The 26,649-nt window shown below is 42.2% G+C and overlaps 1 protein-coding gene across 8 annotated transcripts in view; it reads right to left on the bottom strand.

The window, feature by feature from the left end:
- dlg3 (discs, large homolog 3 (Drosophila)) overlaps positions 1–26,649 on the bottom strand; it is a 91,339-nt gene that overhangs the window by 48,598 nt on the left and 16,092 nt on the right. For 5 of the 8 annotated variants that reach the window (XM_030396818.1, XM_030396815.1, XM_030396819.1 and 2 more), the window contains exon 4: positions 25,021–25,143. In XM_030396818.1, coding sequence (XP_030252678.1) covers positions 25,021–25,143 — 123 coding nt within the window. Of the gene's footprint in view, positions 1–16,216; positions 17,499–25,020; positions 25,144–26,129; positions 26,160–26,649 lie in introns of those variants that run through there. The other 3 variants (XM_030396821.1, XM_030396816.1, XM_030396820.1) reach the window with 3 other exon arrangements.

Here is a 26,649-nt window from a genome sequence, read left to right on the forward strand (position 1 = left end):
TCAGACCCCCCTCCCCTCCTCCCATCCTCCCCTCCCTTCGCTCATTCCTGGCTGCTGAGATATTCTAGTGAGCATATGCAGGGCTTGGATTTGGCTGATTACATAATTGGAAATTTTAATGGTGAATATTAATCCACAATGGCCCATATTGGGTTTTATAAGCAGGCTGATCAGGATCTGCAAGCTCTCAGTAAGCGGCGACAGTCTACGGACAATGAAGCTCTTGCCTGGAAGAGCTCTTTATATTACACAAGTGGCATGGCTGACGCAGCGGGGCACCACTACGACGTTCAATAACCCTGCCACCACATACCCACGGCACATTTTCTGCATTGCATTTTTTCACTTTGTCATCTTAGATGCGTTTTTCCCACATAAAGACATTAAGAGATTAATTGTTTCTTGACTCGTGCCTGTGTGTCAGTGCGGCAATTAAAAAAAAAAAAGGGCTCCTGGAAATCCAGAAGGCTTCGTCCGCCTGCATCAACATTGCAGTCTGTGGGTAATTAGCTAGCTGAGCAGCAAAGCTACTGTGCAGCTCTGACTGAGCCTGCACCATGGCAACACACAGGGCTGTGTCTGAGCACATGCTCCTATCTGCCCCCTCCTCCCCCTCATCTTCTTCCCTTTTCATTCCTCTTCCTCGCTGGCTTCTACCCCTCTCATCCCTCTCTCTTTACACCACACCTCTCCTTCTTCACCTCTTCCTCATCCCTCCCTTTCTGCCCTTCTCCTCTACTAACCCTCCCCCTCCTCCTCCTTGCATCCTCTCCTCTCTTGCATCATCACAGCCTGAACTGACAACTGAAAAGACACTCACTGGCTCACACTCGGGGAGGGGATCGGCGTTTGCCGCTTTCCTCGACATTCTGAACACAGGACTGAGAATTTTAAGGCCGTGCGCCGATCGATGTGACACCAATCAGATGGTGCTATGTATCCAAACCAGACCTCAACAATTAATGTCCATGTACAGCTGATTTGAATTAAAACATTTCCAGAAAACGTAAATCTGGATTACATAGAATTTAGACATTTTTTTTTTGTATTTAATGTGTCCTCAAGCTGTTCACTACTAATGCTAAACTGATCATATGTGCAGATCTGCTGCTGGCATCTGTTTTATCTTTCTAAATTAATATGTTGTAATTTCTTTATATTGGCTTTTTTGGCTCAATGAATCCCCAAAAGACTCAATGTTTTAATCCGCAGCATAAATGACTGGGTCTGTGACTAACAATTGTTATCGATATGGGTTATCCTTATTGGAGTAGAATTACTACTTTTATACATTACATAACTGATAAATATGATGAATAACTGCACTCGTTAAATTGAGGCACCAGCTTCAATCAAAGGAAAAAACTAACAAATGAGTCATTACATTGATCAGTCTTGTACATCGGAATCCCATTTGGATTTCTCTTCTATTAAATCTCAAACAATAATCGGTCATCATCACAAAAATCACAAAAATCTAACTGGTACAAGTGAATATGTGCTATTTTTTGTCAAACAACCTTTCTATTACTCAAACCTTCCATCAGCTTCGGTCAAGAATGCAAACACACTTTGTTGGAATGGCATTCAGTAGAGCACACACCTCCAACAAAGGCCCAACATCCAATATCAAAATTAACAGCCCTGTTATCACTTCACCCAGATTTGGGATCCACATCAAATTGTTCTTACTCATAGATACCAGCCACTTCATATGGCTGATTTAAAAAAAATAAATAAATCAAGATCAATGCATTATTCCCTTGAGAAAACACAAATGTCGAAAACATTCCATCTCTAATACGGTAAAGAAGTCCATCCATCCGATCTGTCCCTTTATCAGAAAACATTAATGGGGTCAGTTCTGGGCCAAGACCCATCCTCCATCCAAGTTTCGTGGAAATCTTTTCAGTAGTTTTTGTGTAATCCTGCTGACAAACCCAACCAACAAACAGACGAACAGAGACGTGCGAAAACATAACCTCCTTGGTGAAGGTTGAAGTGTGTATCAGCGACAATGCTTTCCTACATAATGAAACTGTATGACACTGAGTTTTAACTGTTACATTACTGATACTACCCTGCCCAACCAGCCCTGTTTCACCTGGAAGAGCAAAATGTAGGAAAAAGGTATCTTGCAGCTTTAAAGCAAGTTCTCTCGAGCCGATGCTGGCGTTTCGTAATACTGTTGTGATTTATTTCCAGCTGCTGTCTCACGCACATTAAAACAGAAATGTCTGCTTTGTTCCTCCCGCACATGTCTCGGCTTGTGGGACTCCAGCTCGGAGGCAACGCTATCTGTCGTTGTTGAATGGCAACAGTTGACCTTTCTCACCGCTGTCTCATTGTGATTACAGGAAATATTCTGAAGTCTAAAAATCATGGTAGCTTACAGCATCGATGTTAAGTTGTTGTTTTTTTGGGCAATTCTTTTTCGCTGAAGTAGGAGGGAAGACGAAACATCTACCAATAGACTGAGCATAAAGAAGTGTAGGTTTATCAAATGCCTCATGAGTATCAATGGGAACCAAATTACCTATTGGGGGATTCCCAAATAAAACCTGTTAAAAATGTAAAAAAGAATATAGTATAGACTTAGGTTTAGAAAGTCCAACAGAATTACAGATAACATGATGTTGTGTAAAGAAAACAGAAAATATTCACATTTAAGAAGCTGGAATCTGAGACAATTTCTCTTATTATCAAAATCGTCAGCCATTACTTTAAAAGTTGACAACTAATTGATTAGTTGATCCTTTGCTTTATTCGATTTGCCCCTAATTTGTGTTCTAAGCCTACTTCAAGAATTCCTATTCTCCCTAAGAGCTATGATATAATATCTATCTATACATCCAAAAGGTTGTTTACTTCATACATAAATCTCAGAATGTTTAATATCAACCATAAACATTAATCAGAGATGCTCTCAGGTATTGTATAAATATCACAATCTTAATGTTGGAGTGGAATTTCTTCATAGCATTAGCTTTCACGGTCAGTCAGACATAAAGTCAGTATTCACAAAGTCTTTTACTGAAAACCTGGAAGATCACGCCAACGCCGATTCACCAAAACACAAAAATAATTTGTGAAAAAGATCAGCAGTGAATGGTGTTATCATTCTTAATGTACAGAAATAACAATGTGGCAGCCAACTCAAAGGCTGGACCGCTGCATGCTATACACTAACTTTCACCATTCAATGATAATCCAGTATCTTATCTGGCCAGACTACATTTAGTGTGACCCTCAGCACTGCAGAGATGAGTGTTTATCTTTTACACAGTTGTGACTGTAAATAAGAATCAGAAAACCCGTCCAGAGTGCTGAACATAAACAGGTGAGGAGGAACGGCTCAGCTGCAGACACAACAGAAATAGACCTCAGATATTAGGTATTGGCTGATTATTTAATCCCATTGACTTTATTCTTTGCCTGAACCTGGGCAATTCTGCATTACGTCATTTTGTAATCTTACTTCCGTTTTAGAGTGCTGTCATTACTGTGCTTAGTGTTAAAGTTGGATAGCAGAGCTTTCTGTGAACAACTGGATGAAGAGAAGGCAGTTTTGTAAATCGGGATGCTTTTGAAAATCATCAGAAACTAATGGATAATAAAGGTTTCTGGGCCACGAGGTAACATTAACCATAAGACGCTTCCTGCTCGAACATGTGTGGTAGTGAAGTTATGGCTTTAAAAACAGTTATGTGGTGAAATTTTACATTAGAAGGACAGCTAACTCTGTCCATTAACTGCAGTGTAGCTGCTGAAAGAACAAAGTATTGCATTTGAAATAGGAAGACAAAAAAATGGGTGGGGCAGCATGAGGTCAAACGGTGTGGTTGCTGAGAAAACGATAAATTCAGAAATGTGCTACTTCAATGCTGATGCAGCCACCTCACTGTCTGCAAAGTAACTAGTCCCTTCAGCCTTTAAATACATGTTGTGGAGTAAAAAGTACAATATCAGCTCCATGTGGTGAGGTGGAGGTTGAAGTGGCTTAAAATAGAAATACTGGATTGTACATGTGACATTCACTCACTGGATATTCAGAAATTTGATGAATTGGCTTTATCGTTCTCCTGAACGATGATTGCTGATAAAAAACCATGATGACAAACGCTAAAAGTCCATATCATACATTTCATATCACAAAATGCATTATGTCTAAGTGTAAAAACAGTGTAGAGGTTCTTCTAATGGCTGCAGAATGATCTAAGACAATAGAAAACTTGTATTGACTGATTGTATTCATTAGGAAAACGTTTATTTCTCCAATACGAAATTACAGTTTAAAAAAGCAAATAACAAGTCATAGCCGTTAGCATATGTGTCCTGCTGGTGATTTTGAGAATTACTGGTTTCCAAAGCGAGTTGGCAACTAACCGTCCAGAAAGCTGCAGGCGACGTCACTCTACAGTTTATGCTGCATTTAGAATTATCACCTCCACATCAGAGGAGTAAAGGCACTGATATGAGTACGAATTTGGGATTTGGCTTGTATTCAGAAAGGTTGTGTGACATTGTGAAGAAATATGAACAAAAATGCACAGACACACAGAGGGCAACAAAAAGTAATAAATCTATAAAAGCAATTTCAAGGCAAAGATGTACTCTACAGTGTAATAAGATGTACGATATTAAGCTGGGATTGCTCGTATTGCTTATATCCGTAACATGGTGAGGGCATGGTCTCTCTTTGTCTCTCCGTCTCTGAGATTGAGACGTGTGCTTCTGTTTTTTCCAAACTCGGAGGGCAGAAGGAGTCGATTTTCACTAATAGAAAGCAATGACTGATAACAAACGGAGGGATCATCTGTGCTTTTGTGCACATACAACAGGCATATGTCTGGAAAATGTTAGCGGTCCCCTTGTCTTGTCAGCTCAGCGGTGGGGGCGGGGTGACAGGAAGTCCACATGAGACGAACATATGGTGTCACACTATACTGAATATCTATACTGTTCACATACCACGAAGCGGCAAACATATAATGCCCCTTATAGATCCAAGTGGAGGATGACAATTGTGTTGTAGAAATTATATCATCTCAAAATAGCTTCATTTTTCCCAAAAAATTTTGGGTAAAGATTTTGCTCTAACAAAAAACATTATCTTAAAAGGGGTTAAGTACTTAAATCACGGTGATCTACAGCTAAATTTGGGGGTCGTCTTAAGCCTATCTTAAAACATATCACAATGAATGCAGTCTATTTAGTTTATGTACACACAAATCAGAGTCCTGAGTCCAAATTCATCAGGATTATTAGAATAATTAATTCTGACCAAGGACCAAACGAAAAATGACAAATGCATAACAAAAGGACATTTTTATAACCTGGATCTTAACTTTAGCTTAGTGTATCTTGACCATTATTCTTATGGGTAATGCTGAGATATGGGCCAAGAGGGTCGAATTCTGTTCTCATCAGGAGTTGTTACCGAAAAAAGAGGAGAGATTGGAGACTACATTTTCTAGCTTCAGGGATTAAAAAGTGAATGTATCTTCACTCCTGTCTATCAGCCTGACTGCAGCAGTGATCTGCAGAGCTGACCTCCCTTTACATACATTTATGTAGTGTAATGTTGACTGCCGACTGGAGCTGCAGGGGAAAAGTACTTCATGGACGTAACGTTACAGCGAAGAGAGGGGGAAAAAACAGAGAACTGTAGTTTCTGGCAAGTGCTGAATTTAGTGAGAGTTGACCTGAATTTAAATGCACAGACACACACACCCTTTATGTGTGCTGTTGCATGCAAATGTTCATGGGCGAGGCAAGGTTTATTATTTTGCTCACAATAAGCATATTAATGTCTGGCGACCAACTGAAACCGAGGGTTACCGGTTAGAAATATTTGGGAGAATGTTAAGTAAACGCCTTGTTGTTATTTTGAACGCAGAATTCTCACAGATGTTTCAAAAATGGTGTTAATATTGATGCACTTCAAGAGCAACTGTAAAGACACTATATTTTAAGCAAAATCCCAACAACCTCCATATCAGATCATTTGAATATAATGTTAATCCTAACCAGGTGATGGTCAAAACTTTGAATACACTATCCAGATTGCAAAAAAAAAATACATTTAGGTTAGAATAGAGGATTGAGCTATATGTGGAGTGCAGATCAATGACATAAGAGATGTTGCTAGGATAAAAATTATGTAAGAATTTGGCATTTAATAAATCTCCCCATCATAAATATATGAAATTGTCTTTGACTCAAAGATGCAATTAGTTGCCAGAGATCCTACCACCGTATTACGACACTATTCTTCAGTCAGTTTTAAACAATAAGACCGAGACCGTGGCTCTCCTGTGCAGCACTGCATGTGCATAACATATTAAACTACACTAATCATACTGAAGCACAGGTCTGTTGGGTTGTTTACTGCTGCAGCGTCCTCTCTGAATACGGCTGCACACCTGAAAATAAAGCCTTTGATTCCTACTATGTATGAAAAAAGAAAGAGCGGAGGAGGAGAAGGGCAGTGGAAGACAGGAGGGGGATGATAGAAATGAAGAACACCGAAAAAAAACAACTCACACACACACACACAAACATGCATACACACACACATACACAAAATGAGAGGCCAGACCAAATGGCTGAAGGGCTGCTTGGATAATGCATTAGACAGAGATGGCACTCAGAGCAGCTACACATGGTAAGAAATGCACTGCTTCGCCAAATGTCCTCCACAACCACACACACACACACACACACACAAATGCACATGTTCCCAGAAAATGGATGAAAGAACAACAAATATTCAGTTTTTCTCTGTGATGATTTACCCCAAAGAATGTGAGCACGGTTCGCTAATTGGAGCTCAAAAGATTGCTCGTACATTTTGATGTACGGCAGGATTTGATCTACCTGTGAGTTCAAAAATGAGACTGTGATCGCCAGAAATGTGTGGAGCTTCTTCTCTGTCACGTATACATGCAGGCTAAGAGTGAGCGGAGCAGAGTAACGCACAGCTTAATAATGTTAGCACTTTAGAATAAGGTAGTTATTTAGGTACAAATCTGTTATTTGGAATCAAACAACAGCCAACTAATAGTTCCTAGTAACTTAATCCCATACTATATGTTCGCTTTCAACAAAATTAGTTTATCTTTGTAGTAATGTACACGAGTGGATTTAGCATTGTCCTGTGTGACACTCATGTAGAATTGTGAGCGGAACTGTTACCTTTGTGTGAACAGAGAAATGTATCCGAGTCATCAAATGCCTCGTCAGATTTGAGCTCAAACTTTGAGAAGATCGTTCCTGATTTTGAAAATACTTTTGCTAGTTTAAGTTTAGACACCCTTCTTGTGTGGCCGCTTGAATCATCCAACCTTTTAACATTTTGTAGAGAAATATTTTTGATTCCTCAAGGCAATGTCAGCGGTGTTAGTACTGAAACTTGTGGGTAATATAAAAAAAAAAGTCATGTGATAACCAATTCATCTGGCTTTGGGCCTTTTGTGTCAAACTGAAGCAGCTAAAAGGAACTGTGACATATAACGTCTTCTGTGCATATCAGTCCACCAGATAACGAGCTAGAATCTTGTGTGGCTGTATTGTCTATCAATATGATGTATAGGTAAGAATGAATTCACCTCAATGTGCCTCAACTGTCTCTTTAATTGTCAAGTAAAATCCGATATCGCAGGAAGTAATGACTGCGATTAAAGAAACATTGGGGAGGGGTGAATTACTCTTTAAAATCTGCATAATCTATATTTCAAGATTCCATCTGCACAGCATCAGTTTACCACTCTACTGCTCTGACGTTTCATTTATTCATTTATTCCAATCATTTCTGCTACGTCATATTTCACCAAGCCGCGTTGAGTCGCAATAAATGAAACAAAAAACGCTTCCTGCAGATGTTTCAAATTAAAAGCCCACCTAGAATGAAATAGATTACGCCCTTTCAGCCACAGGAAGGCTCTTAATGTGAAGCATCCGAGCAGGAAGTGTTTGGATTCATCGACAGCGATCTTGAAAAGCAATTTATAAACAGTGGAATGGAAGCGACTGGAAAAAAAATGAGTGTGAATGAAAACGGCGTCTCTGTTTGAGAGGAGGCGCGGCTGTGGGAATGTACATAATGTTGAATTTATCCAGACAACATGTAAACAGGAAGGGTTCTGATGATTCCTAATACATACTAATAGACCTAGGAATGAAACATGGAAGACTTAGATTGCGTTAAATAAGACCTGCTGCTCTACACACTGTTTAAGTATTTACATCACAGTACAGTATGTTGTCCGCATGCAGAATCACAAATATTTGCCTCTTTGCATAAGATGGCAGTCTGCTCTCAAGTAACCTATGATTACCTACCATATAATCATTCATTATAAATTATTTGAAACCTTTTGTATTCGTTATTCAGTGGCGAGCTCCTATTTCTTTAATCCTGTAACTACTACTGTGTACCTTATTGTAAAGTGTTACCAAAATAACAGCTGATATGATGGTGGAATAAAAGCAATAAAAGCACAAGCGCTGTTGAAAGCACCCACGCACCCCCACAAAAATGAAGAGGAGTCAGAAGGCTTAGGGACGAGCACTTCTCTGATATTGATTGGATATACACGTATTACATGGCAGCATGTGGGTGATGGAGCTGGTGCACCTTGCTGAGAATGCTAGCACATTCTTGCTACAACGAGTCCAGCAGAGCAGGGAAAAAAAAAAAAATCGTTTTATCCGTACGTACAGCCTTATCAAACACTATCGTCTGATTCTTTTAATTGACAGCTACAGTGGCGCAGCATTTAACATCTCATTCCATCAAAGGCCCTGTGTGTCCCTCGCTACTCTCTCTCACACAGAAAATCTGACGCTTCCATCGCTGAATCAGGAGTCCACTCTGCCCTGCACAGCACAGTCACATTTCTAGGCCAGTCGCTACTGTGATCAGCAAAAACCCCTAAATAAAACAAAAGCAGGCAAGCAAACAAACAAACAGCGATCCCCTCCCTTTCTCCTTTCTTCTCTCCTCTCCTCCCCTGGCTGCCAGCGAGAGCCAGCGAGGGAAACAGGCGAGCTGATATAGGGCTGAGCCCTGGCAGGGCCTCTGACAATGACCATATGGATCACAGGGGCACGGCAGCCTCGGCTTCCAGCAGGACACACACCTCCACGCACACGATCTGCAGCTTCAGGCGAGTGTACCTGTAACCTGTACAAAAGCCTGCATGTACATCACAAGACTGCAGCCAAAATGCAGTACTGAGTAAACCGTTCAATCTGCATTGGCAGAGGACACAACACGTTCCTGTGAGTCCTGCATTTCACTGAGAACCTCCATGTTGAAACAATGAGGTTCAGTCTGCGAACGTGATGCAAAGGTTAAGAACAATGGAGCTACTGAGTGGAGGCTTTTAGGAGAAGTGTAGGAGGTGGGCTTCATCACAGCCGCTCCAGGCCTGGGTCACATCTACAGCAGCTCCACATCACAGATTGAGCTCCTCAGCTCCCTTAATGGTGGCTCGGCTGTCAAAGTCTCCCCTGTTCGCTCACGTCAGCTTCTGACTGGCCTTTTCCTCAGCCGCTCCGTCCCTGCCCCCTCTTACAGCGTATAAAAAGCAAACTTTTGTCAAAGTGCACATAAATATTGCAGTGCACCATGTCTCCCTTGTTTCGTAGCGCATTTCCCATGATTCACCATCCTCTCTTTACCCTCGAATTTTCATGGGTAGGGAACACTTTGTTTTTGGGTAAAGGTCTGTGTCGGGCATGAGTGTGTGTGCTTGTGTGTGTGTGTGTGGGAGACAGACAGGCAAGCGCAGGAGAGAAAATATGAAATATGATGTAGGAGGTTTTTGCTAGCAGACAACTGAAATCGAATTCTGTGCTCTGAATTTGTATGAGACCGGTAAAAAGAAATATTGGCATTCTAATCGTCATTTAATTTTTGTAGACCTTTAAAAAGATGAAATTATTTTTTTCACAAATCATTTTCATTTTGACCGTAACAGTACAAATTTGTAAATACCAAAGCATTAAAGTGTAACTCCACACAATTTTTACACATCAAATTGTGTTTAACGATCATCGATTAAGCCTTTATTACCCACAATGCAACTGAGCCACTGAGTGACATCACTGGAAGCAGTTTTTCAGATTACATGCAGCTTCCTCTGGAGCCACAAAAGTCTTACTACTTTTGTCACTTAAGCAGTAATAGACCTGTAGAAATTGTAGCTTTTAGTTATTGAGAGTTTCTGCAACAAATGTCCTTTTATTTCCAATATTAATTTAAACATAATGGGACTAACTACAATTCAATTTTAATTTTTTTTCCTCGATTTGCTATATTTTGACATAATGTATTGCAAAAAAACAGACAAGAACGACTGTGGCCTGATTTTTTTTTATAAATAAATCTGTACCAAATATAAAAAGCCCTTTTCAGTTAAACCGTATAGTGTGATATTATGGGTTTGCTATGCAAAGCCTGGCAGCTTTTCAACATGCTTCTGAAAAAGGTTTAAGCCCATTAAGGAGAAACTACGCTGAACTGGATCTGATTGCCTGAATGTTTTCTTTGCAAAGTCACACACGAGTAAAGGTTAAAAAAAAATCCAGCTACATGTACTCGCACAACCGTAGCTGCTCTAAATCTTACTGGAGTTCATAAAACTCCTGTAGAGCTGTTCACGTTGTTACCATCAGTGCTCACTGTGGTACGGTATTTTCAAAATTGCTGTGCACAGTTTGAAAGAACACTCAGAAGAAATGACTGAAATCAATCATAATATTTCGGAGCAGATTGAAGTACGGAGACATGTTTTAAAGCTAAGATTTTTAATTAAAATATTCACAAATTATGGTGTTGGTTGAGTCAATATTTTATGACAACTCTCGTTCGAAGACGCCAACATTAGATCTTTTTTACATCTCCTGTTGGTTCCTTTGCTACTTACTGACTTCACATCGCACGGTTTACTTTGTGCTGGAACTCTCTAAACCCTCACACCTCACCGGCGGTTAAAGCAAACATTATGCAAGTTTGAGGCAGATACAAATAATCCAAACCAAATAAATCCTAAGAAATCTGGAGCGCTTGTCTGTTACATGTTTCAAAACATTTAGCATTGTTTGGTTTGAATATAGACTGTGAACTCCAGTGCAGACAGTTCTCAAAGAGTAAATTACACTGTTTCAGCTTGTTTTGGCCTCCCACTGAATTTAAAAAATGCTTGTTGGGGTGAGTGTGGGAGAGAGGGAGGGACGGCATGAGGGAGCAGATGAAATGTGATCTGATGTCAGCATGATGCTGAGGCTTAAAAGTGATGGCAGAGGTATTATGACATCACATGTGGGGTAAGCCTATATGATAAAGTTTAATAAATTCACTACACGTAATTCATGACTCCTCTTTCAGTTGTATTTAAGAAATATTTGTTTTTGAAATGCAATCAACCCAGTCAAATATTCATGCTTAATGGCAGTGATGTTTCAATCTTTTTTAAAAATAATAATACTAAATAAATTTGCCTTTGAATCTAACTGCCTTCAATTCTTGGCCGATTTCATAGGCAAAAAAAGAAAATGACCAATAGAAAACCGAATGTTACCTTCTTTTATCCTCTATTATTATCATTCTCTTGTCAAGATTAAAAATAGTAAAGCAGCAAAGACCCAAACAATACCTGAAACACAGAATTATCCACTGATGTTGCTTATTTATCTCTTTTCTTCCTCCTCTTATGACTTATTTCTCTTCAATTGAATATAAAGTGGCTTCTTACACAACCCCTTTCCAAAATCGTAAAAGACAAATGTTTTTAATTGTCATATCCGAATTTACTCTTTCTGGCTTTAAAATATGTGTATCCACGAGTTTCCTGGGGAGAGAAACGGTTTTGGGTGACACTTCTGGTGTTCAGTGGAATTAGAGTAAATAATAAACAATTGTAATAACTGATGTGCCAGCTTCAGAAGCTCACGGGGCTAAGCAATAATAGTAATAGTGTCAATGGTATCAACTCAATAAAGTCGCTAACCTAGATCTTCACGAACGACCGCGGCAAATGCCGGTTCTGGTTAAGTGACAGGATCTGTAGGAAGTTGCGGGTAAGGTACCACTGGGGCAGGATTAAGGGATATTACTGTTGTTTGAATTTGAGTGTTGTCAATAAAGTCTTGGGCGAACGTTTTGTCAGAAAGGGACCTTCCTATTACTTTCATTTAATTTTGCACAATTTTCACTTAATGCTAAGATTAAATCCCATACCACAACCAATCAAACCAATAAATATATGATCAAACTAATAATCAAATACAAAAAGAGTTGAAAGAATTATACACATATGCAAAAACACAGCACAACAATACAGAAAACTTGAAGTCTTGGAAACCAAAGGGCCGGAATGGGAACTTCTAACAGCAACAGATACAACAGCTCCATGAAAGAAGCTAAACACTAAGGGGGGGATGAGGCCTTCCGACTGTCCCATACCTGGGATGTCGTCCCAATCTGCCAAGAACTAGAGTCATCATCCCGACACTTCTGGCAGGACAGAAATACGATCAAATGGCAGCCAACATCACACCATCACCTGTGACTCTACAGCCAAAATCATACAGGTTACAAACAAAACGCTGTGAGTCTATTAATAACAAGCTCACTACAAAGCCCTGCCTTCACAATGTCCTCGAGGTCAAGGTTGCCTGGCCCTATGAGGAGTCCTCCTTTCATGAGTAGAGTCAGGGAAGACGCAGGAACGCTTTGTATTCTTTCAGAAAAATCTCACTGGATCATATCCTCTCATATCTAAGCTACGTCATCCTAAACATCCACTACTCTTCATCTTATAGCCTTTTCCCCATTTTTAATTTTCCTACAATGGCAGCTCTCACCTGTAACAGTGGTGTTTATGGGTATTTTATTCTATCTAACGTTCGCCTCCCTGTTCCGGCTGCACTCATCGTCATAAAAGCTACCCGAAATTAGGGATCTGACTGTAAAAAAACAATCGTGGAGTAATTATCTGTCACATCGAGCTGAGTGTTTGACAGGAACTGCCATCCGTCTCGGCCCTTATCATTCACCCTAGATGAAAAGATAATGTATGGATATGCTGAAGCGCACTTTCATTCAGGTCACATATCTCTTGCCGTCTTATTCCAAGACAAGCTCATAGATAAATCTCTCTTGATCTGATGAGAATATTCCGGGTTTTAGATGGCGCCTTTCAAGATCACAGTCGGGGATCCAGCTCAAGACATTTGGACATGGAGCACACGTAAATCCCATCCGTTAATGCTCTCGGGGTCGCTGTTACAGGAGTGGCGAATGAATGAAATTCTCGTCAGACAGATGTACAAACCAATGATACCGATAGATCAATTTGACTGTAAGAGACACACACACACACACACGCATGCAGGCACAAACACTTCTGATCGAGGCCTGAAGGCTTTCAACCGTAATCACCTTTGGGAGTGTTCGACATGGAACGCCCACCGTGCCTGTGCGTTCATTTAAAACACCACCGCCACTACAGAGGCCTGTTATAAACAATGGGTCTGGCGAAGCATTTTGGACCAAATCTTGATGCTAATAAATAAAGTAAAATCCAATTAATATTTAAAGCCAATCATAGCCACAGAGCTGGAGAACACACAAAGACAGATTGGAGCCCGCGAGGGGGAAAAGAGGGAGCTTTCTGACTGGAGCTCCCTGCAGACTGAGGTCTCTACTTTCCTCAGATTTAAATTCAAAAAGCTCTTGTTTTAAAGAATGTTCTCATAATCCCAACTGGAGTCATCCACAATTATCCGAGCAAGCCCTTGACAAAAGCAGCACGATCGTTTACTAAATAGATGACAGAGGAAACAAAAAAAAAAATGTAATATGGCATCATTATGTCTCGTGGCGTCTAATGATCTCCTCGCACATACATGAAACGTTCACGGCTACAGAAGCCATTTAAAAATGTCAATGATCCAGCTATAAAGAGCCAACTCAGATCATTCTGAATGACTGTGCAAGGTTATTGCTCCTCATCGCATCCAAAAACACGAGTCGTTATGAAAGCTATAAGATAATAGACGCGCGCGCGTGTGTGTGTGTGTGTGGTTGGGCGTGTGTGTGATTACTGCCCTGCTCTCCGGCTCTGTATAGGTAGTGGGGGAGGGGTAGCATTCACATTTCTCACCCAAGGATGAGCAACGGTGACTGAGGAGAGCTGGGTGGGTGGGGGTGGCGTTGAAGGTGGTGGTGGTGGTGGTGGGTGTGCGTCTCCATCCCCATCTCCATCTCTATCCATGCAGTGCTGTAGAGCCCGTTTACAGGCGAGGGGGGAGCTCACACTGGCCATTTACACGCCTGTTTTAAGAGACGGAGGGACAGATGCTTGTCCACAGTGTCAGGGCCTCGCTTGCGTTCTCTCTCTGACAGCACCACCAACTGCCTCCTCTTACATAACCCCCTCCCCCTCTCCAGGCCCACTGCCTGCCTTTATTGGCTTATTTCTCTCTTTTTCAACCTTTGCATTTTCACCCCACTGACTGCTGCCTCTTCTCCCCCCCTCACCAGCCAACGCTCGTTTGTAACTCCAGCTCTTTCTATTCCAATGTAGATACTCCTGGACTAAAGCCATGAACGCCAGGTTGGATCATTTCTCTAAAGAGTTTGTGTGATTCGCGTGATAAAGCCAGGAAGCAAGAATCCTTCGAAAGGACAAGACGAGATAGGATTCTCGAGTGTTTTATCCAATTAACAGGGCTGTTAAGACAACATAAGACCTCTACATCAGTCACGATGTCTGAACACATTTTATCACTTAAATACTCATTTTGTTATATTGTCAGTTGACTGTATAATAAACGTGCCGGAGAGGAGCAGTGGAAAAATTAGGTGGTAATACTGATGGAGAGTGAAATCTCCATGTAAGCAATAAATGCTTACATAATCTGCTGTGCGCTTTCAAATGTGTGAAATAAGCCTGATTGGTCTGGACGCAGCTGATAAGAAAAAGATTTTTATGCAACACAAACCGAAGGAGAAAAGTGTCATTCTCTGAAAACCTCTCCACGGCTGTAGTTATCTGCTAATATCATCCAGGTTGCGGCTCATATGTGGGCTCAGCTCAGGGGGATTTCTTCCACTCTGCCTCTGAAATTTCAGCCTCCATTTTACCCCCGTGCTTCCTCTCACCTTCCCCTCTTGATGCTGCCTCACATTTCTTGCTCGTAAAACGCGAACACACACAAACGGAGGAACTACAAACAAATGCAGCGGCTCCCACTTGCCGCAAATAAGAGACTACATAGACACATACTCATGCACAGTGAGAAACATTCCTTGAATCTCATGCTCGCCGAGCTACCCTTCCCCCACCCGAGCTCACTCTCGTGCTCACATACAAGCACCTTGGTTAATTAAAGTCTGTGCTTCGGAAGCGGTTCTGACCTTTTATCAACTGTGATTTATAAATGCAAGTAAATAAAGGCAGATAATAGAATCAAAATGGAGCGTACGCAAAGAGGCGGTTTCATTCACACTGTGCAGCATGTATGACAGGCAGTGTTTGGACACAGATTACTGCTGATCCTCTATTTTTATGACAACACATTCGTTATTTAGTGATTCTTTTGAAGCAAAGAAAATGGCTTGCCAGAAACCGGACGCCAAATAAGAACGGAGCTGGTATCGGAGATCGATTTCATCATCTCTTCCTTTACTCTGAGCTAATGAGACACAATCCTACAATTAGTGGATCCCTGAGAAATCCATTTCTTACACGTAATTTCTCACAAACTCAATGTGTGATGTTACCGGCATGAGAGAGAACTTAAAATATTTGCAAACTGCCTCTCAGGGCTGCTTCAGTGAATGGAAATGCACCATTTTCTGGCCTGTGGTAACTGCATCAGCGTGAGCCTTTGACGACATACACTAGGTGTGTTAAATCTATAAGCATTAGTCATCTGCATCAAATCCAAACATGCAGATCATCTCCATGTGTGTGCAGTGAAACCGGATCAGTCCTGTTCTGTTCTCCTTCCAATAGAGGAAGCACAGTCGACAAATGGGAAACGGAGGACTTGAGATGAATACTAAATATGAATTCTCTTCAGCCACAGCTGATACATGATGGTCTCTGTTTTACTACAGCAAAACGCTCATCTGATCCCGGTCTCCCCTGCCAGGCCCCACAGGCCTGAGCTATCTAACAGAGTGAAGAAGATGAGTTACCTGATCATACCACTCCCGGTTGGTACAGGTGCACTCGGGCCACCATCCTGCTTGTCCACTGGAGTTGTTGCCGTTTACTTTGGGGCCACCCTTGGATTGGCCCTTTGGGTTGGGGCCTCCAGGGCCTCCACCAGACATAATCTTGCCCTTACTTCTCCCCAAAGTGCCCCCTCCTCCTCCCATGCCTCCACCTCCCCCTGAGGCTGGAGGGGGTAAGGTCTGGCCTCCCCCGTACCCAGGCGGGTATCCATAGGGCTCGGCCTGCCAGTCTCCTCCATATGACGGGGCATCCATCCTACGCAGGGCAGCCATACGGGTCACCTCATAACATTCTGGGCACTTGCAACAGTGGTGATGTTTGTGCATGCTGGCTGTGCTGGCTGGGGCTGACGCTGAGCCGAGCGGCGTGGCACTCTGTCTCTGCTGCCTCCTCAGATCTCACACAGCACGCTGTGATCGGCTCACAGAGCGCTAATGCCGACGGAAATAACACTAATCACAGGAATTTTCTACAGATTTTCCCTTTTTCGTCAAATCCTGTCACTCTGTCGCTTTATTCCTCTCGGATGTAGAAAAAGCAAAACGATCGAGAGGGACGGGAAGCAGCAACAGGAAAACAAAAAATACAAAATGGGCACGTAGTCTTTGTCCTCTTGACGTAGAAGATCAAAGGAAATATTCAAAATATTGTATACGACCACACAATCAGAGACCAGCCCCGATGATAGAAATTTCCTCTTGCTTCTCTCGGTTCACAGTGATGCGCATATAAATTCATAGATATATATATATTCTTTTGTTTATATATCATATATATTTACACACACAAATACATATAAAAATATTAATATAAACAGACAAGCACAAATACAGATATGTACAGGGATAAATGTATATATATATAAATATCTATATGCGTGTGTACAAATATATATATAGATATATAAACAATATGTATAAATAAATGATATCCGCAGATGAAAATCTTCCTCTGTCAATTCTTGGTATCTTCCCGCTCTGTCAAAAGCTCACGGTTTTCCTCCTGCGTTGATAATCGTTGTCTTTCTCTCTCTGTCTCTTTTCTCAGCCTGCAGAGAGGAGCTGAGCGCTGGATCGCCTCTCAGTCAGCTTGCCCTAGATGTGGATTATTCAGAGGGATGCGAGCAAGCAAGAGGGAGATGGAGAGCGAGAGAGATAGGGAGAGAGAGAGGGAGAGAGAGAGAGAGGCAGGGAGAGAGGAGGGGGGTGATACGTAGCAGCATCCCTCCAGCACCTCAGCCCTGACAGCCACAGCCAATCAACTGGCAGCGCTGCCATCAGCAGCAGCAGCACCAACAGGACTGAGCGCTTCACTAGCTGCTCTTAAAGGGGCCGCGCCATAAAAAAAAGACCTCACTGCTGCCCGCACTTGGGTGAAAAGGTTCTGCTTCACAAATCAAAGCGCAATGAAAACGTTGCATCCGTCTTTTTTCTCAATAAAGAAAGGTCAGGAAGTCAGAGCCTGCAACCTGGCGACGCCGAACCCTCGATCCTCATCCACTTATTAGAGTCTAATCCGTGTTTTTCATCAGACCAATGCAGCCAAAATCCAACTTACAGCGGCAACTCTGTCCCTCCTACTGGTCACTGGTCACCTCCACGGTCATCTCTAGTTCAGCTGCAGACTTAACAGCTTTCTTGTGCGAGTGATTGGCAACCTCAGGCTCTGTGTCACAGCAAGCATCTGTAAATAATCTCACAATGGAGGCAGGTGCAGCAGAAGAAAATCCTTTTTCTCCTGGGTATCACTAGACCTGCCAGTCCACAGAGGATGTCTTTGAATCACCGCGCATTACTTTACATCAGTCTCTATCTCTCGTCCTTTTTTTAATTTTTTTTTTTAGTATTACTACCAGCAGAGCAGCACTGCTGCTGAATTATTTTATCATTAAGTCCCGCTCGTGTGTGGGATTGGGTCAAAACACACACAGTAAGATGAAAACTGCACTCCTGAAGCCTCGTTCAAGAACCATGGGGGAAATATTCTATGTTCACAATGATGACATCAACACATGTGTACGAAACCAACAAGATTACACGCTTGGGCTTTTCGAGTGGGTGGAGGAAGAGATTGAGAGTGAGAATGTGTGAGGGGGAAAAAAGAGAGAAGGAGAGACTATATGGCTTTCATGTATCTGTGGCAGTTATATTTTCAGTAATGCGAGAGGACTGACTGTGAACCATTTAGCACGCTTTTGAATTTGTAGGTTGATCACAGCAAAATATAAAGCGTCCTGACACCGAGGGTGAAGGTATATTTTTTTTTAGAGAACTAAGAGGGAATGTTACAGTGTCGCCATTAAAGCCCTGCATATATGCATTATTAATGAAATGTGACGGGGAACGGAGCTGGGTGTGTCTGCATGGGGGAGAGGGTATATTTGTACATAGTCTGCATGTTACAGTACTCATACATGAACGGTCGTGTCTTTTTAGGGTTCAGACTAAGTGGCTTTGAATTACACGCATGTTAATGTGTCTATGTGCAAGCTTCATGTTATATTGAGCGGGATTTTAGGGCGAGGGCAGACTGCATTGTGTTGCAGCCCTACCAGGAGGCACACACAGCAGGCTCAGCCACACTAAATTACATGCAACAGTAACTATCTTCATTATAATGTTGTTCCTTCGCTGTAACCTACAGAGATGTGCTGAGCAAAAGGAGCAAAGAAGAAGAGAGACTTGGGCATTTTTTTAAACAGAGACCATGAACCACTGAATGCCTCATGTTACATTGTCGGATGCAGCCACAGACCCTGCTGAAACCAATCAGAGCGACGAGGCGGGGCTTCGAGGCAGCGGCTTGAAAGGACGATGTAAGCATATCGATCACAGCACACATGACCGAGCACATGTTGCAACCATCCTTCCCGAGCCTCACTCTGTCTCTCTTATAAACTGTCCACGACGCATTTACCACTCAACGCTGTGACAGGGTTTGCAGTACAAAAATAAACACACACACTGTACAGCACACAACGTCAGGCAGGGTACACATAATAAAGGCAGGAGAGATGGACACGGAGAGATCATCTGCACTGAATGAACACAGATAAGTCATCTGTATGGGTGGGCGTGCACACACACACACACATCGGTGGAATGAAATGAGTGTGTGCGGATGAACCTCTAGAATAGAGAAACCTCTCCCTTTAAATATTACATAATATAAAATATATAAATAATTGGTCGATCTTTTTAGAGCCAATCAATTGTTGGTTCTACGTATCAGGAGGAAAAGCAGGAAGAGGAATACAGGAAGTTAACATGCTCTAATCAAATTACAGCTATTACAGAGGACAGAAGAGGTCTTGAAGGTTAATGTAGTGTTGCTGTACATGTATTTAAAAATATTTGATCGTTCTTTTATTGATACAATACAATATCTTATATTCTGCTTCTTTAACAGTAACCGTTTCACCAGAGTGCTGATAATGTGAAATCCATACAACTGCAATATTATACAGGGAGCATAAAACCAACATTACTACACTGTGGTGTAATAAGCACCATGCTCCTGCAAAAAACACAACCTTTGTGCAGATTATGTTGAGTTTCCACTAAGACTGTGTCGCCTAAATTTTTTTACTAGGCTCAATTACACACATATTTTCTCAGGTTCCCGTTTTACAGTGTCCCTGTATTAGATTACGCGATATTGTGAAATGTAATCAGCAGTTTATAACCTCGTGAATCTGTCACCTATGTAAGATTACTTTTCCCACTTGTGACACGGTGCCAAGCAGAAAAAAAGGGAATAATCAATTACTGCTATTTCTTTAGTGGCTACACATAAATACCATCGATGAAAAAATCTCAAACAATCAAATACATTTAGCAATCTTCAGTTTACCTTCAAAAGTGAACACGAGAATGTTCCATAAATACATTCCTTAAGATGGAGTTGGTAGGACTGGAGAAAACCAGCAAGAGCAAGCTAATTTTGAAGGTACCCAACTACACTGACAGACTTAGACAAAGATGTGTGTAAGTGGCTACTTTGCTACATTCAACAAACTCTACACTTTAAAAAAATAAATAAATCCTTCACAATGTACTGCAGTCAAGAACAGCTTCCTGGCGCAGCAGTTAATATTCACTGCTGCGGTTGTGTGTTTTGTGCTAACTGTGTAAGCAGCTGAACGAGTCTCTTGCGGCCCCAGCAGCTCATCCTTCGGCCGGGGGGAAGGGTCGGGTTTGTGCTATTATGTTAGCTCCTTGAACGGCCATTGTCATCGCCAACCGTAACCTACTACCTCATGCCTCACAATGAATGCAAGCAACAACCATGGCTATTGTACTCACCGCTGTCGAGCTAGCATGTTAGTAGAAACACAAACTCTAGAGTGCTCTTGGATTTTTTTTTGTAAACGAGAGAAATAAAAATCCAAGACATTCTCTCACTCTGGCAAAAAAGTTTAAAAGCCTTTATTTAGAAGGAGGCCATTTGTGCCGCTACACGTGCATTGCCACTCAGCTCATTCTTAATGTGCCTTGTCAATGTTGTAAAGAATTTAAGTATGGCTTTCCACCATGTTTGACAGGAGAATGACTTGGGTTTTTCTTTTTTAAACTAGCATGTTAGCATTTGGATATTTGGCTGCATTTCTTTGTCACTCTTGTGTGACTAGCTCGATAACATACATTTGCCTTGCCTTGTGGAAGACTTGGGTCATGCACAATGAGTGTATGGGCAGAGAACACGCAGGCAGCTACGTAGGTAGACAGGCTACTTGCCGAATTGGGCGATTGGATGAGCTTACTACAGGTCTGCGACAGCCACATATACTGTATTTTTTCCTTTTTGCTGTCTAATGCTTCAAAAAATGTTTCTAGAATATCTTACCAACCCTAGCTTTAATGAACAGAGAGAACCTTTTTATCATAATCACGGAAACAACACTGCACAGCGGGGTACGATTGAATGGTTAGCTTGTAATTACACTCTGACTCTTACCAAATTCAATAACTACTCCTATCCTGGAGAAAATACAATAAGAACAACTTGGTTTTAGTAGACCCAGAAGAATAGCAATCTTGTAGGAGTCATGGCAATTTAAAAAAGAGACATTCACCTAGCACGTATCCATCCACATACGTGCATGAGTGAGTGGTGTTTGTGTGTGTGCGTGCGTGCAGTCCTTGATAAATGTTGTGCCCAATTAAACAGCTCAGACTGGAAAGATGTGGATCACCAGCATTAGGTGATTTATCTTGCGAAATGAAAGCAGTAACCTCTGACCTTCTGTTGACAAATGAAAAACAGGGAGCTGTGATTTATGGCATAAACGTGGAAATTATCCTGCGCTTTTCAACAGAGATGCTTCTCCACATCCCAGCTTGCCGCTTCCCCCAACACTCAGCATCCACTCGGTATCAGGCTGCACGGCCCTTATTACATAAACCCACCTGGACACCCTGTAACAAACACACACACACACACTAACACAAAGACACACGCTATAGTAATCAGCGTTACAACCCCCAACCACTGCACAGACCATGTATTGAGCTTTTCAGTCATTTTGAGACATTTCTCCGAGAAGCTGTGTGACTACTCCTTCGTCACCTGACCGGATGCAGCACCATAAAAGGACAGTCGGTAGTGAGGCAGTCTTAAAGTGGCAGCTCCATATCAACACGTACTAAGCTGCTCTACTGTAGCCTTAACTAACTGCAAGAGGGGGTGAGGAAGCAAGTCTTATAAGTCGCTCTCAGGCGTCATTGCATCTTAGCAGAATCAACTTGTTTCTAACACAAATGGCAGATAAGGAAAAAGGAATAAATCCCAGAACATAAGAGAATCTTTACATATGAGTTCTCACTGCTGAATGAATCCTAGCTTTGTAAATGTACAGAGGGGGGTTGTGCACGGAGAAGAAAGAGAAACCGCAAGACTGAGAGAATGGGAGATACTCATCAGTTTTGTTCTGAAAGCCTATGTAACCTGCCGAGAAGCCACAACGACTCTCTCCCAGTGATGCAGATGCAGAAAACAAAGGCTACAGAGCTAAGACTCCTATTAATAGGCCTCAGTGGCAGAGAACAGCTGCTCCACCACACACACCAAACACAGCACCTCCATCTGATGGAATAATGAGAGAGAGGAGCATACACATGGAGGGAAATGAGGGAGACGGGAAAAGAGGAATGCAAGATGGCAAGAGATTGCATCAGGGATGAATGGCTAAGGAACAGTCTCCGCCATAGACTTAGTACATGCATAGAAAGAAAGAAGCTGAAGGAAAGAAGGGGAGATCCGATTTTGGAGGTTAAAAGATGAGAGGAAGGTTGTAAGCAGTTGATAAAATACGATAAAGGTGCTGTTGGTCCACGACAGACGCCATAACCAAAATGAAACAGAGCTTAGGTGCCCTGTGTGTGGGCAGAAATGCGATGACTTGAGGGGGCATTACTGAAGCATGGTGCTGAACAGAAGGGGGAGTAAAAATAGAGAGAAGAAAATAGAGAGATGCCGAGAAAACAACAAAGTGCTTATGTGTCCATGAGTGCATTGGAATGCAAAATAAACTCTGTGCAATTACCCGTTCACCTTGCCACAGAGAGAGCGAAAGAGAGAGAGAGAGAAAGAGAGAGGGGGACAGCAATGCATCTGAAATCAGTGTGCTTGCTGAGTGTGCATCATCACGGATGTGCTTGATGCGTGTGTGTGCACGGTGTAAAAACAGAGCAGAAAGAGAGAGGCAGAGAGAGAGAGAAAGAGAGAGAGAGAGAAAAAAAACAACAAAGACACGAATTAAAAGAGGAATGAAAAAGACAGGATGAAAAAACAGAGAAGCGAGGAGAGAGATAGAGAGTAAAAGAGAGTCGGAGCAGTCTGTAGGGATGCAGGCGGGGGAGGAATGTGGTTTCCATGGCAACCCGATGGAAGGCTGAGCTCTGGGTGTCCGTTCCAGCTCTGCACTGCACCGGCCCTCGCCTCTCAGCCGCCCTGCTCTCTCTCTCTCTCTCTCTCTCTCTCTCTCTCTCTCTCTCTCTCTCTCTCTCTTCAGCCTCCCCCACTACATCTTTCTCTCCACACACACCCCCTTCCTTCTTCTTCTCTCCCTTTCACTGCCTCCCTCCCGTTCCCTGCGCCTCCTCGGCTCCTTCGCCTTCCTCCTTCATGTGATAGAGGGAGTCACACACACACACACACACACACACACACACACACACACACACACACACACACACACCATATTATCCACACCAGAGTCAACCTGTACTGTCACTGTATTTATAATGCGGACGTTATCAGACGAGCGCACTGAATCCATGTGCTTACAGCAAGCATCTCCCTCTCTTTTACCCCTTCCAAGCCCCCTTTATCCTCAACGCCTCCACTCACCCACCCATTGCACTAGTTCTGGGCTCAGCTGAAAAGCCAACGCCTGCGGCCACTGTGCTGCCATGTGCCACTGGCCGTGTTGTAATGGGGAAGGCATGTAACCACAAGGGCTTTTTTTCAGCGCAGCGGAACATGGCTAGCCTACAAGAAACACATATCTGTCATGAAATACAACGACATGTAAGCAGCAGGTTGACCGCAACTCTTGCAACTCTTGCAAAAACTGCTTTAGGAAAATGCATTCATTCGCTGCCTTGGCATGAGTTAGATGAGATGATCGATAGCACTTTATGTCTCTGCGCTTAATATATTGCTAGATTCAGCAGGCAGGTTAACTTATCTTAGCATCCACAGATTGGGAACAGGGGGACAGCTTGCAAAATCTGCAGCAGTCACAGTCTGACCACCAGCACCTTTTAAGCCTACTTATAGGGATGCACAATAGGAATGTTTGTTCCCATGGCTGATATGCCTAAGATAATTGATAATTTCACATTTTTGTATTACAAAAAAGAAGTTCATAGCCGACAGTATCTGCATACCTGAGGGTAAGACACTTTACTAAGAGTAAAGATGGATGGTTTAATATTCATTAGCTCTAAAAAGATCTGCTGTGTTAAAACAGACTTTTCTCTGAACCCTAGCAGAACATGTATTATAAATTATAATTGTGTTTTTTTCCTCTGAAACTGTAAAAAAAACAACAACAATATGTTTGGCTCTCTGCGTGGTTCTACCCAGGTGCAGCCGTTTGAAGTTGTCTTCTTCTATGCGTTTATTGGCAGCTCGCAAACCATCTCTGAAGGAAACATACAGCCACCCATGGTATCAGTGTGCGAAATGCTGGACTTGTTAAAACAATGAAAGTCATTTGGCTTTGTATTATCGGCTGTATATGTCGGCTGTAGTGTCATTACAGCTGATAACGTAATGCCCCAATATACATCGTGCATCTCTACTCACTTACAAATACAATGCATCTGGTGTTATAGCACATAGTGTCTCATACCCACACATCATAGTTTTAACACTTTTAATATGTACAGATGAAACCAAGATATGCAATGTTTGAATGCTAATATACACATGAGCAACAAAGAAGGTGACGGAGAGGTGCAAAAAAACCTCAGTGGGGCCTGACCTGGGCACTTCAGTGCAAAGACTACATTAGCTCATTGAAAAAATTGAATATTACATTTATTTAGTGTTAGCAATAATACGATTATTGAAAAGAGATGATGGTAGTCTGGATTTTGTTACCTTTGGACTGCTTCCCCTTTGATGCTAGTCCTAATGCTAAGCTAAGCTAACCACCTACTGGCCCTCACTTTCCATCAGTATCTATTACTAGCACAGAGGAAAAGTGTGGTCAGGAGGACCCTTGGAAACTCCCTCTTTGCTTTGCTTTACTCACCTTTGGCATGTCGACATGGGAACGAGCCACCAAGCCAGACACTCGCTCCACTTTGTGAGGGCTCCTCCTGCTGGTCACTCGTACCCGAGACACGCCCTCCTCCTCCTCCTCCTCCTCCTGGTCCTGTTGGACAAGAGTGAATAAAATCAGAGAAAGAAAAAACAATATTCCAGCAACGATTAAGACACACACACACACACACACACACACACACACACACACACACACACACAAAGTTCTAAAAGAACAATTCAGCACTAATTTGGGGAAATACGTTCACTTGCTTCCTTGCAGAGAGTTTGATATGAAAAGTGATACCACTTGTAACATCTTTTGATGGCTGTAAGAGACTTAAAAGATCCTGTAAACACCTTCATTTCAGTGGTAAGTGTTAAGTGATGAGTAAAATCAGATGTTTAGCTCTGTGGCTCAAACATAATAATACTACCTGATACAAACTGGACTGGACCTGCATGCTTAACGAGAAAACTAAACCCAGCAGATGGAAAGCTTAGCTTAGTATAGAGACTATAAGCAGGAGGACACACCCAGCATGGCTCTGTCTAAAAGCTATGAAAATCTGCCTCCCAGCACCTCTAAAGCTCACTGATTAAAGACATAAGAAAAAAAACAATAAATTGTGATTACATACTGGAATGACCTCTTTATTTTAGCCTTGCTAAGACTCTAGGATGTCAATTCGCAGCTCCAGGCTAGCTGTTTTCCCCTAATTCCAGTGAAGCTAAACTAACCGGCTGCTGGCTCTAGCTTCATGTTTTAGCACACAGAAAAAATAGAGCGTGGTGTATCCTCTGAGCCAACTGTCTGCAAGAAAGCGAGTAAGCTACTCCTTTAATGTTGTCTAAGTGTTGCTAAGGAACAGCACTGTTCAGCACTAAAGAACAGATAAAGGAGGGTACAATTGCAAAATCTAAAAAATGTAAGAGCAAGACAAAACACAGTGCTATTTGCTGTGGATACAACCATGTGCCAGAACAGCACAGAACGGTTGGGTGGATAATATCTCATACTTTATGACAAAAGACACTCAGCCAATTTAAACAAAAGCAGCAGAAACCCGTAACCAACCACCACAGAGTCTACAGTACCTGAAGTTCACTGAGACCATCCCCACAGTTCAGACCACACACACCCTTAACTGACAGCAGAGGGCAGCCTTTAGAGCAGGCCATCACTGCTGCAAACTTTTTTTTCTTAAAAGTTACCACTGAACAGGCTCCAATGATTTTCCAAACAAGTGGTGCCTTCTCTCTCAGCTGATCCTGTACCTCAAAAATCTGAATGAAAGCGGCTCTTGAGCTCGAGCTGAAACGTGTTTATATAAATACACACAAAGCCCTAAGCATGCAGGCTGCTGGCATCACTGCCACCAACGGGAGGAGAGCAAAAACAGACCTTCAATTTCACATCAATATCAAGTTTACGCAAACATTTTCTTCATTTTCACGCTGCAATAGATCAAGCATACTATGTCATATTTCAGCGATGCTAAGTGAGTTTCTCTGTGACGGCTCTATTCCCACATGGCAGCGCTGACAGGCAGGTCAACTGACGTTGCCAGAGGCAGAGCTGCACCCCCCCCCTCAGCAGCCTGCCTTGTCTGATAGA

This window comes from Sparus aurata, chromosome 18 (genome assembly GCF_900880675.1).
Source record: "Sparus aurata chromosome 18, fSpaAur1.1, whole genome shotgun sequence".
NCBI classification, from domain to species: domain Eukaryota; kingdom Metazoa; phylum Chordata; class Actinopteri; order Spariformes; family Sparidae; genus Sparus; species Sparus aurata.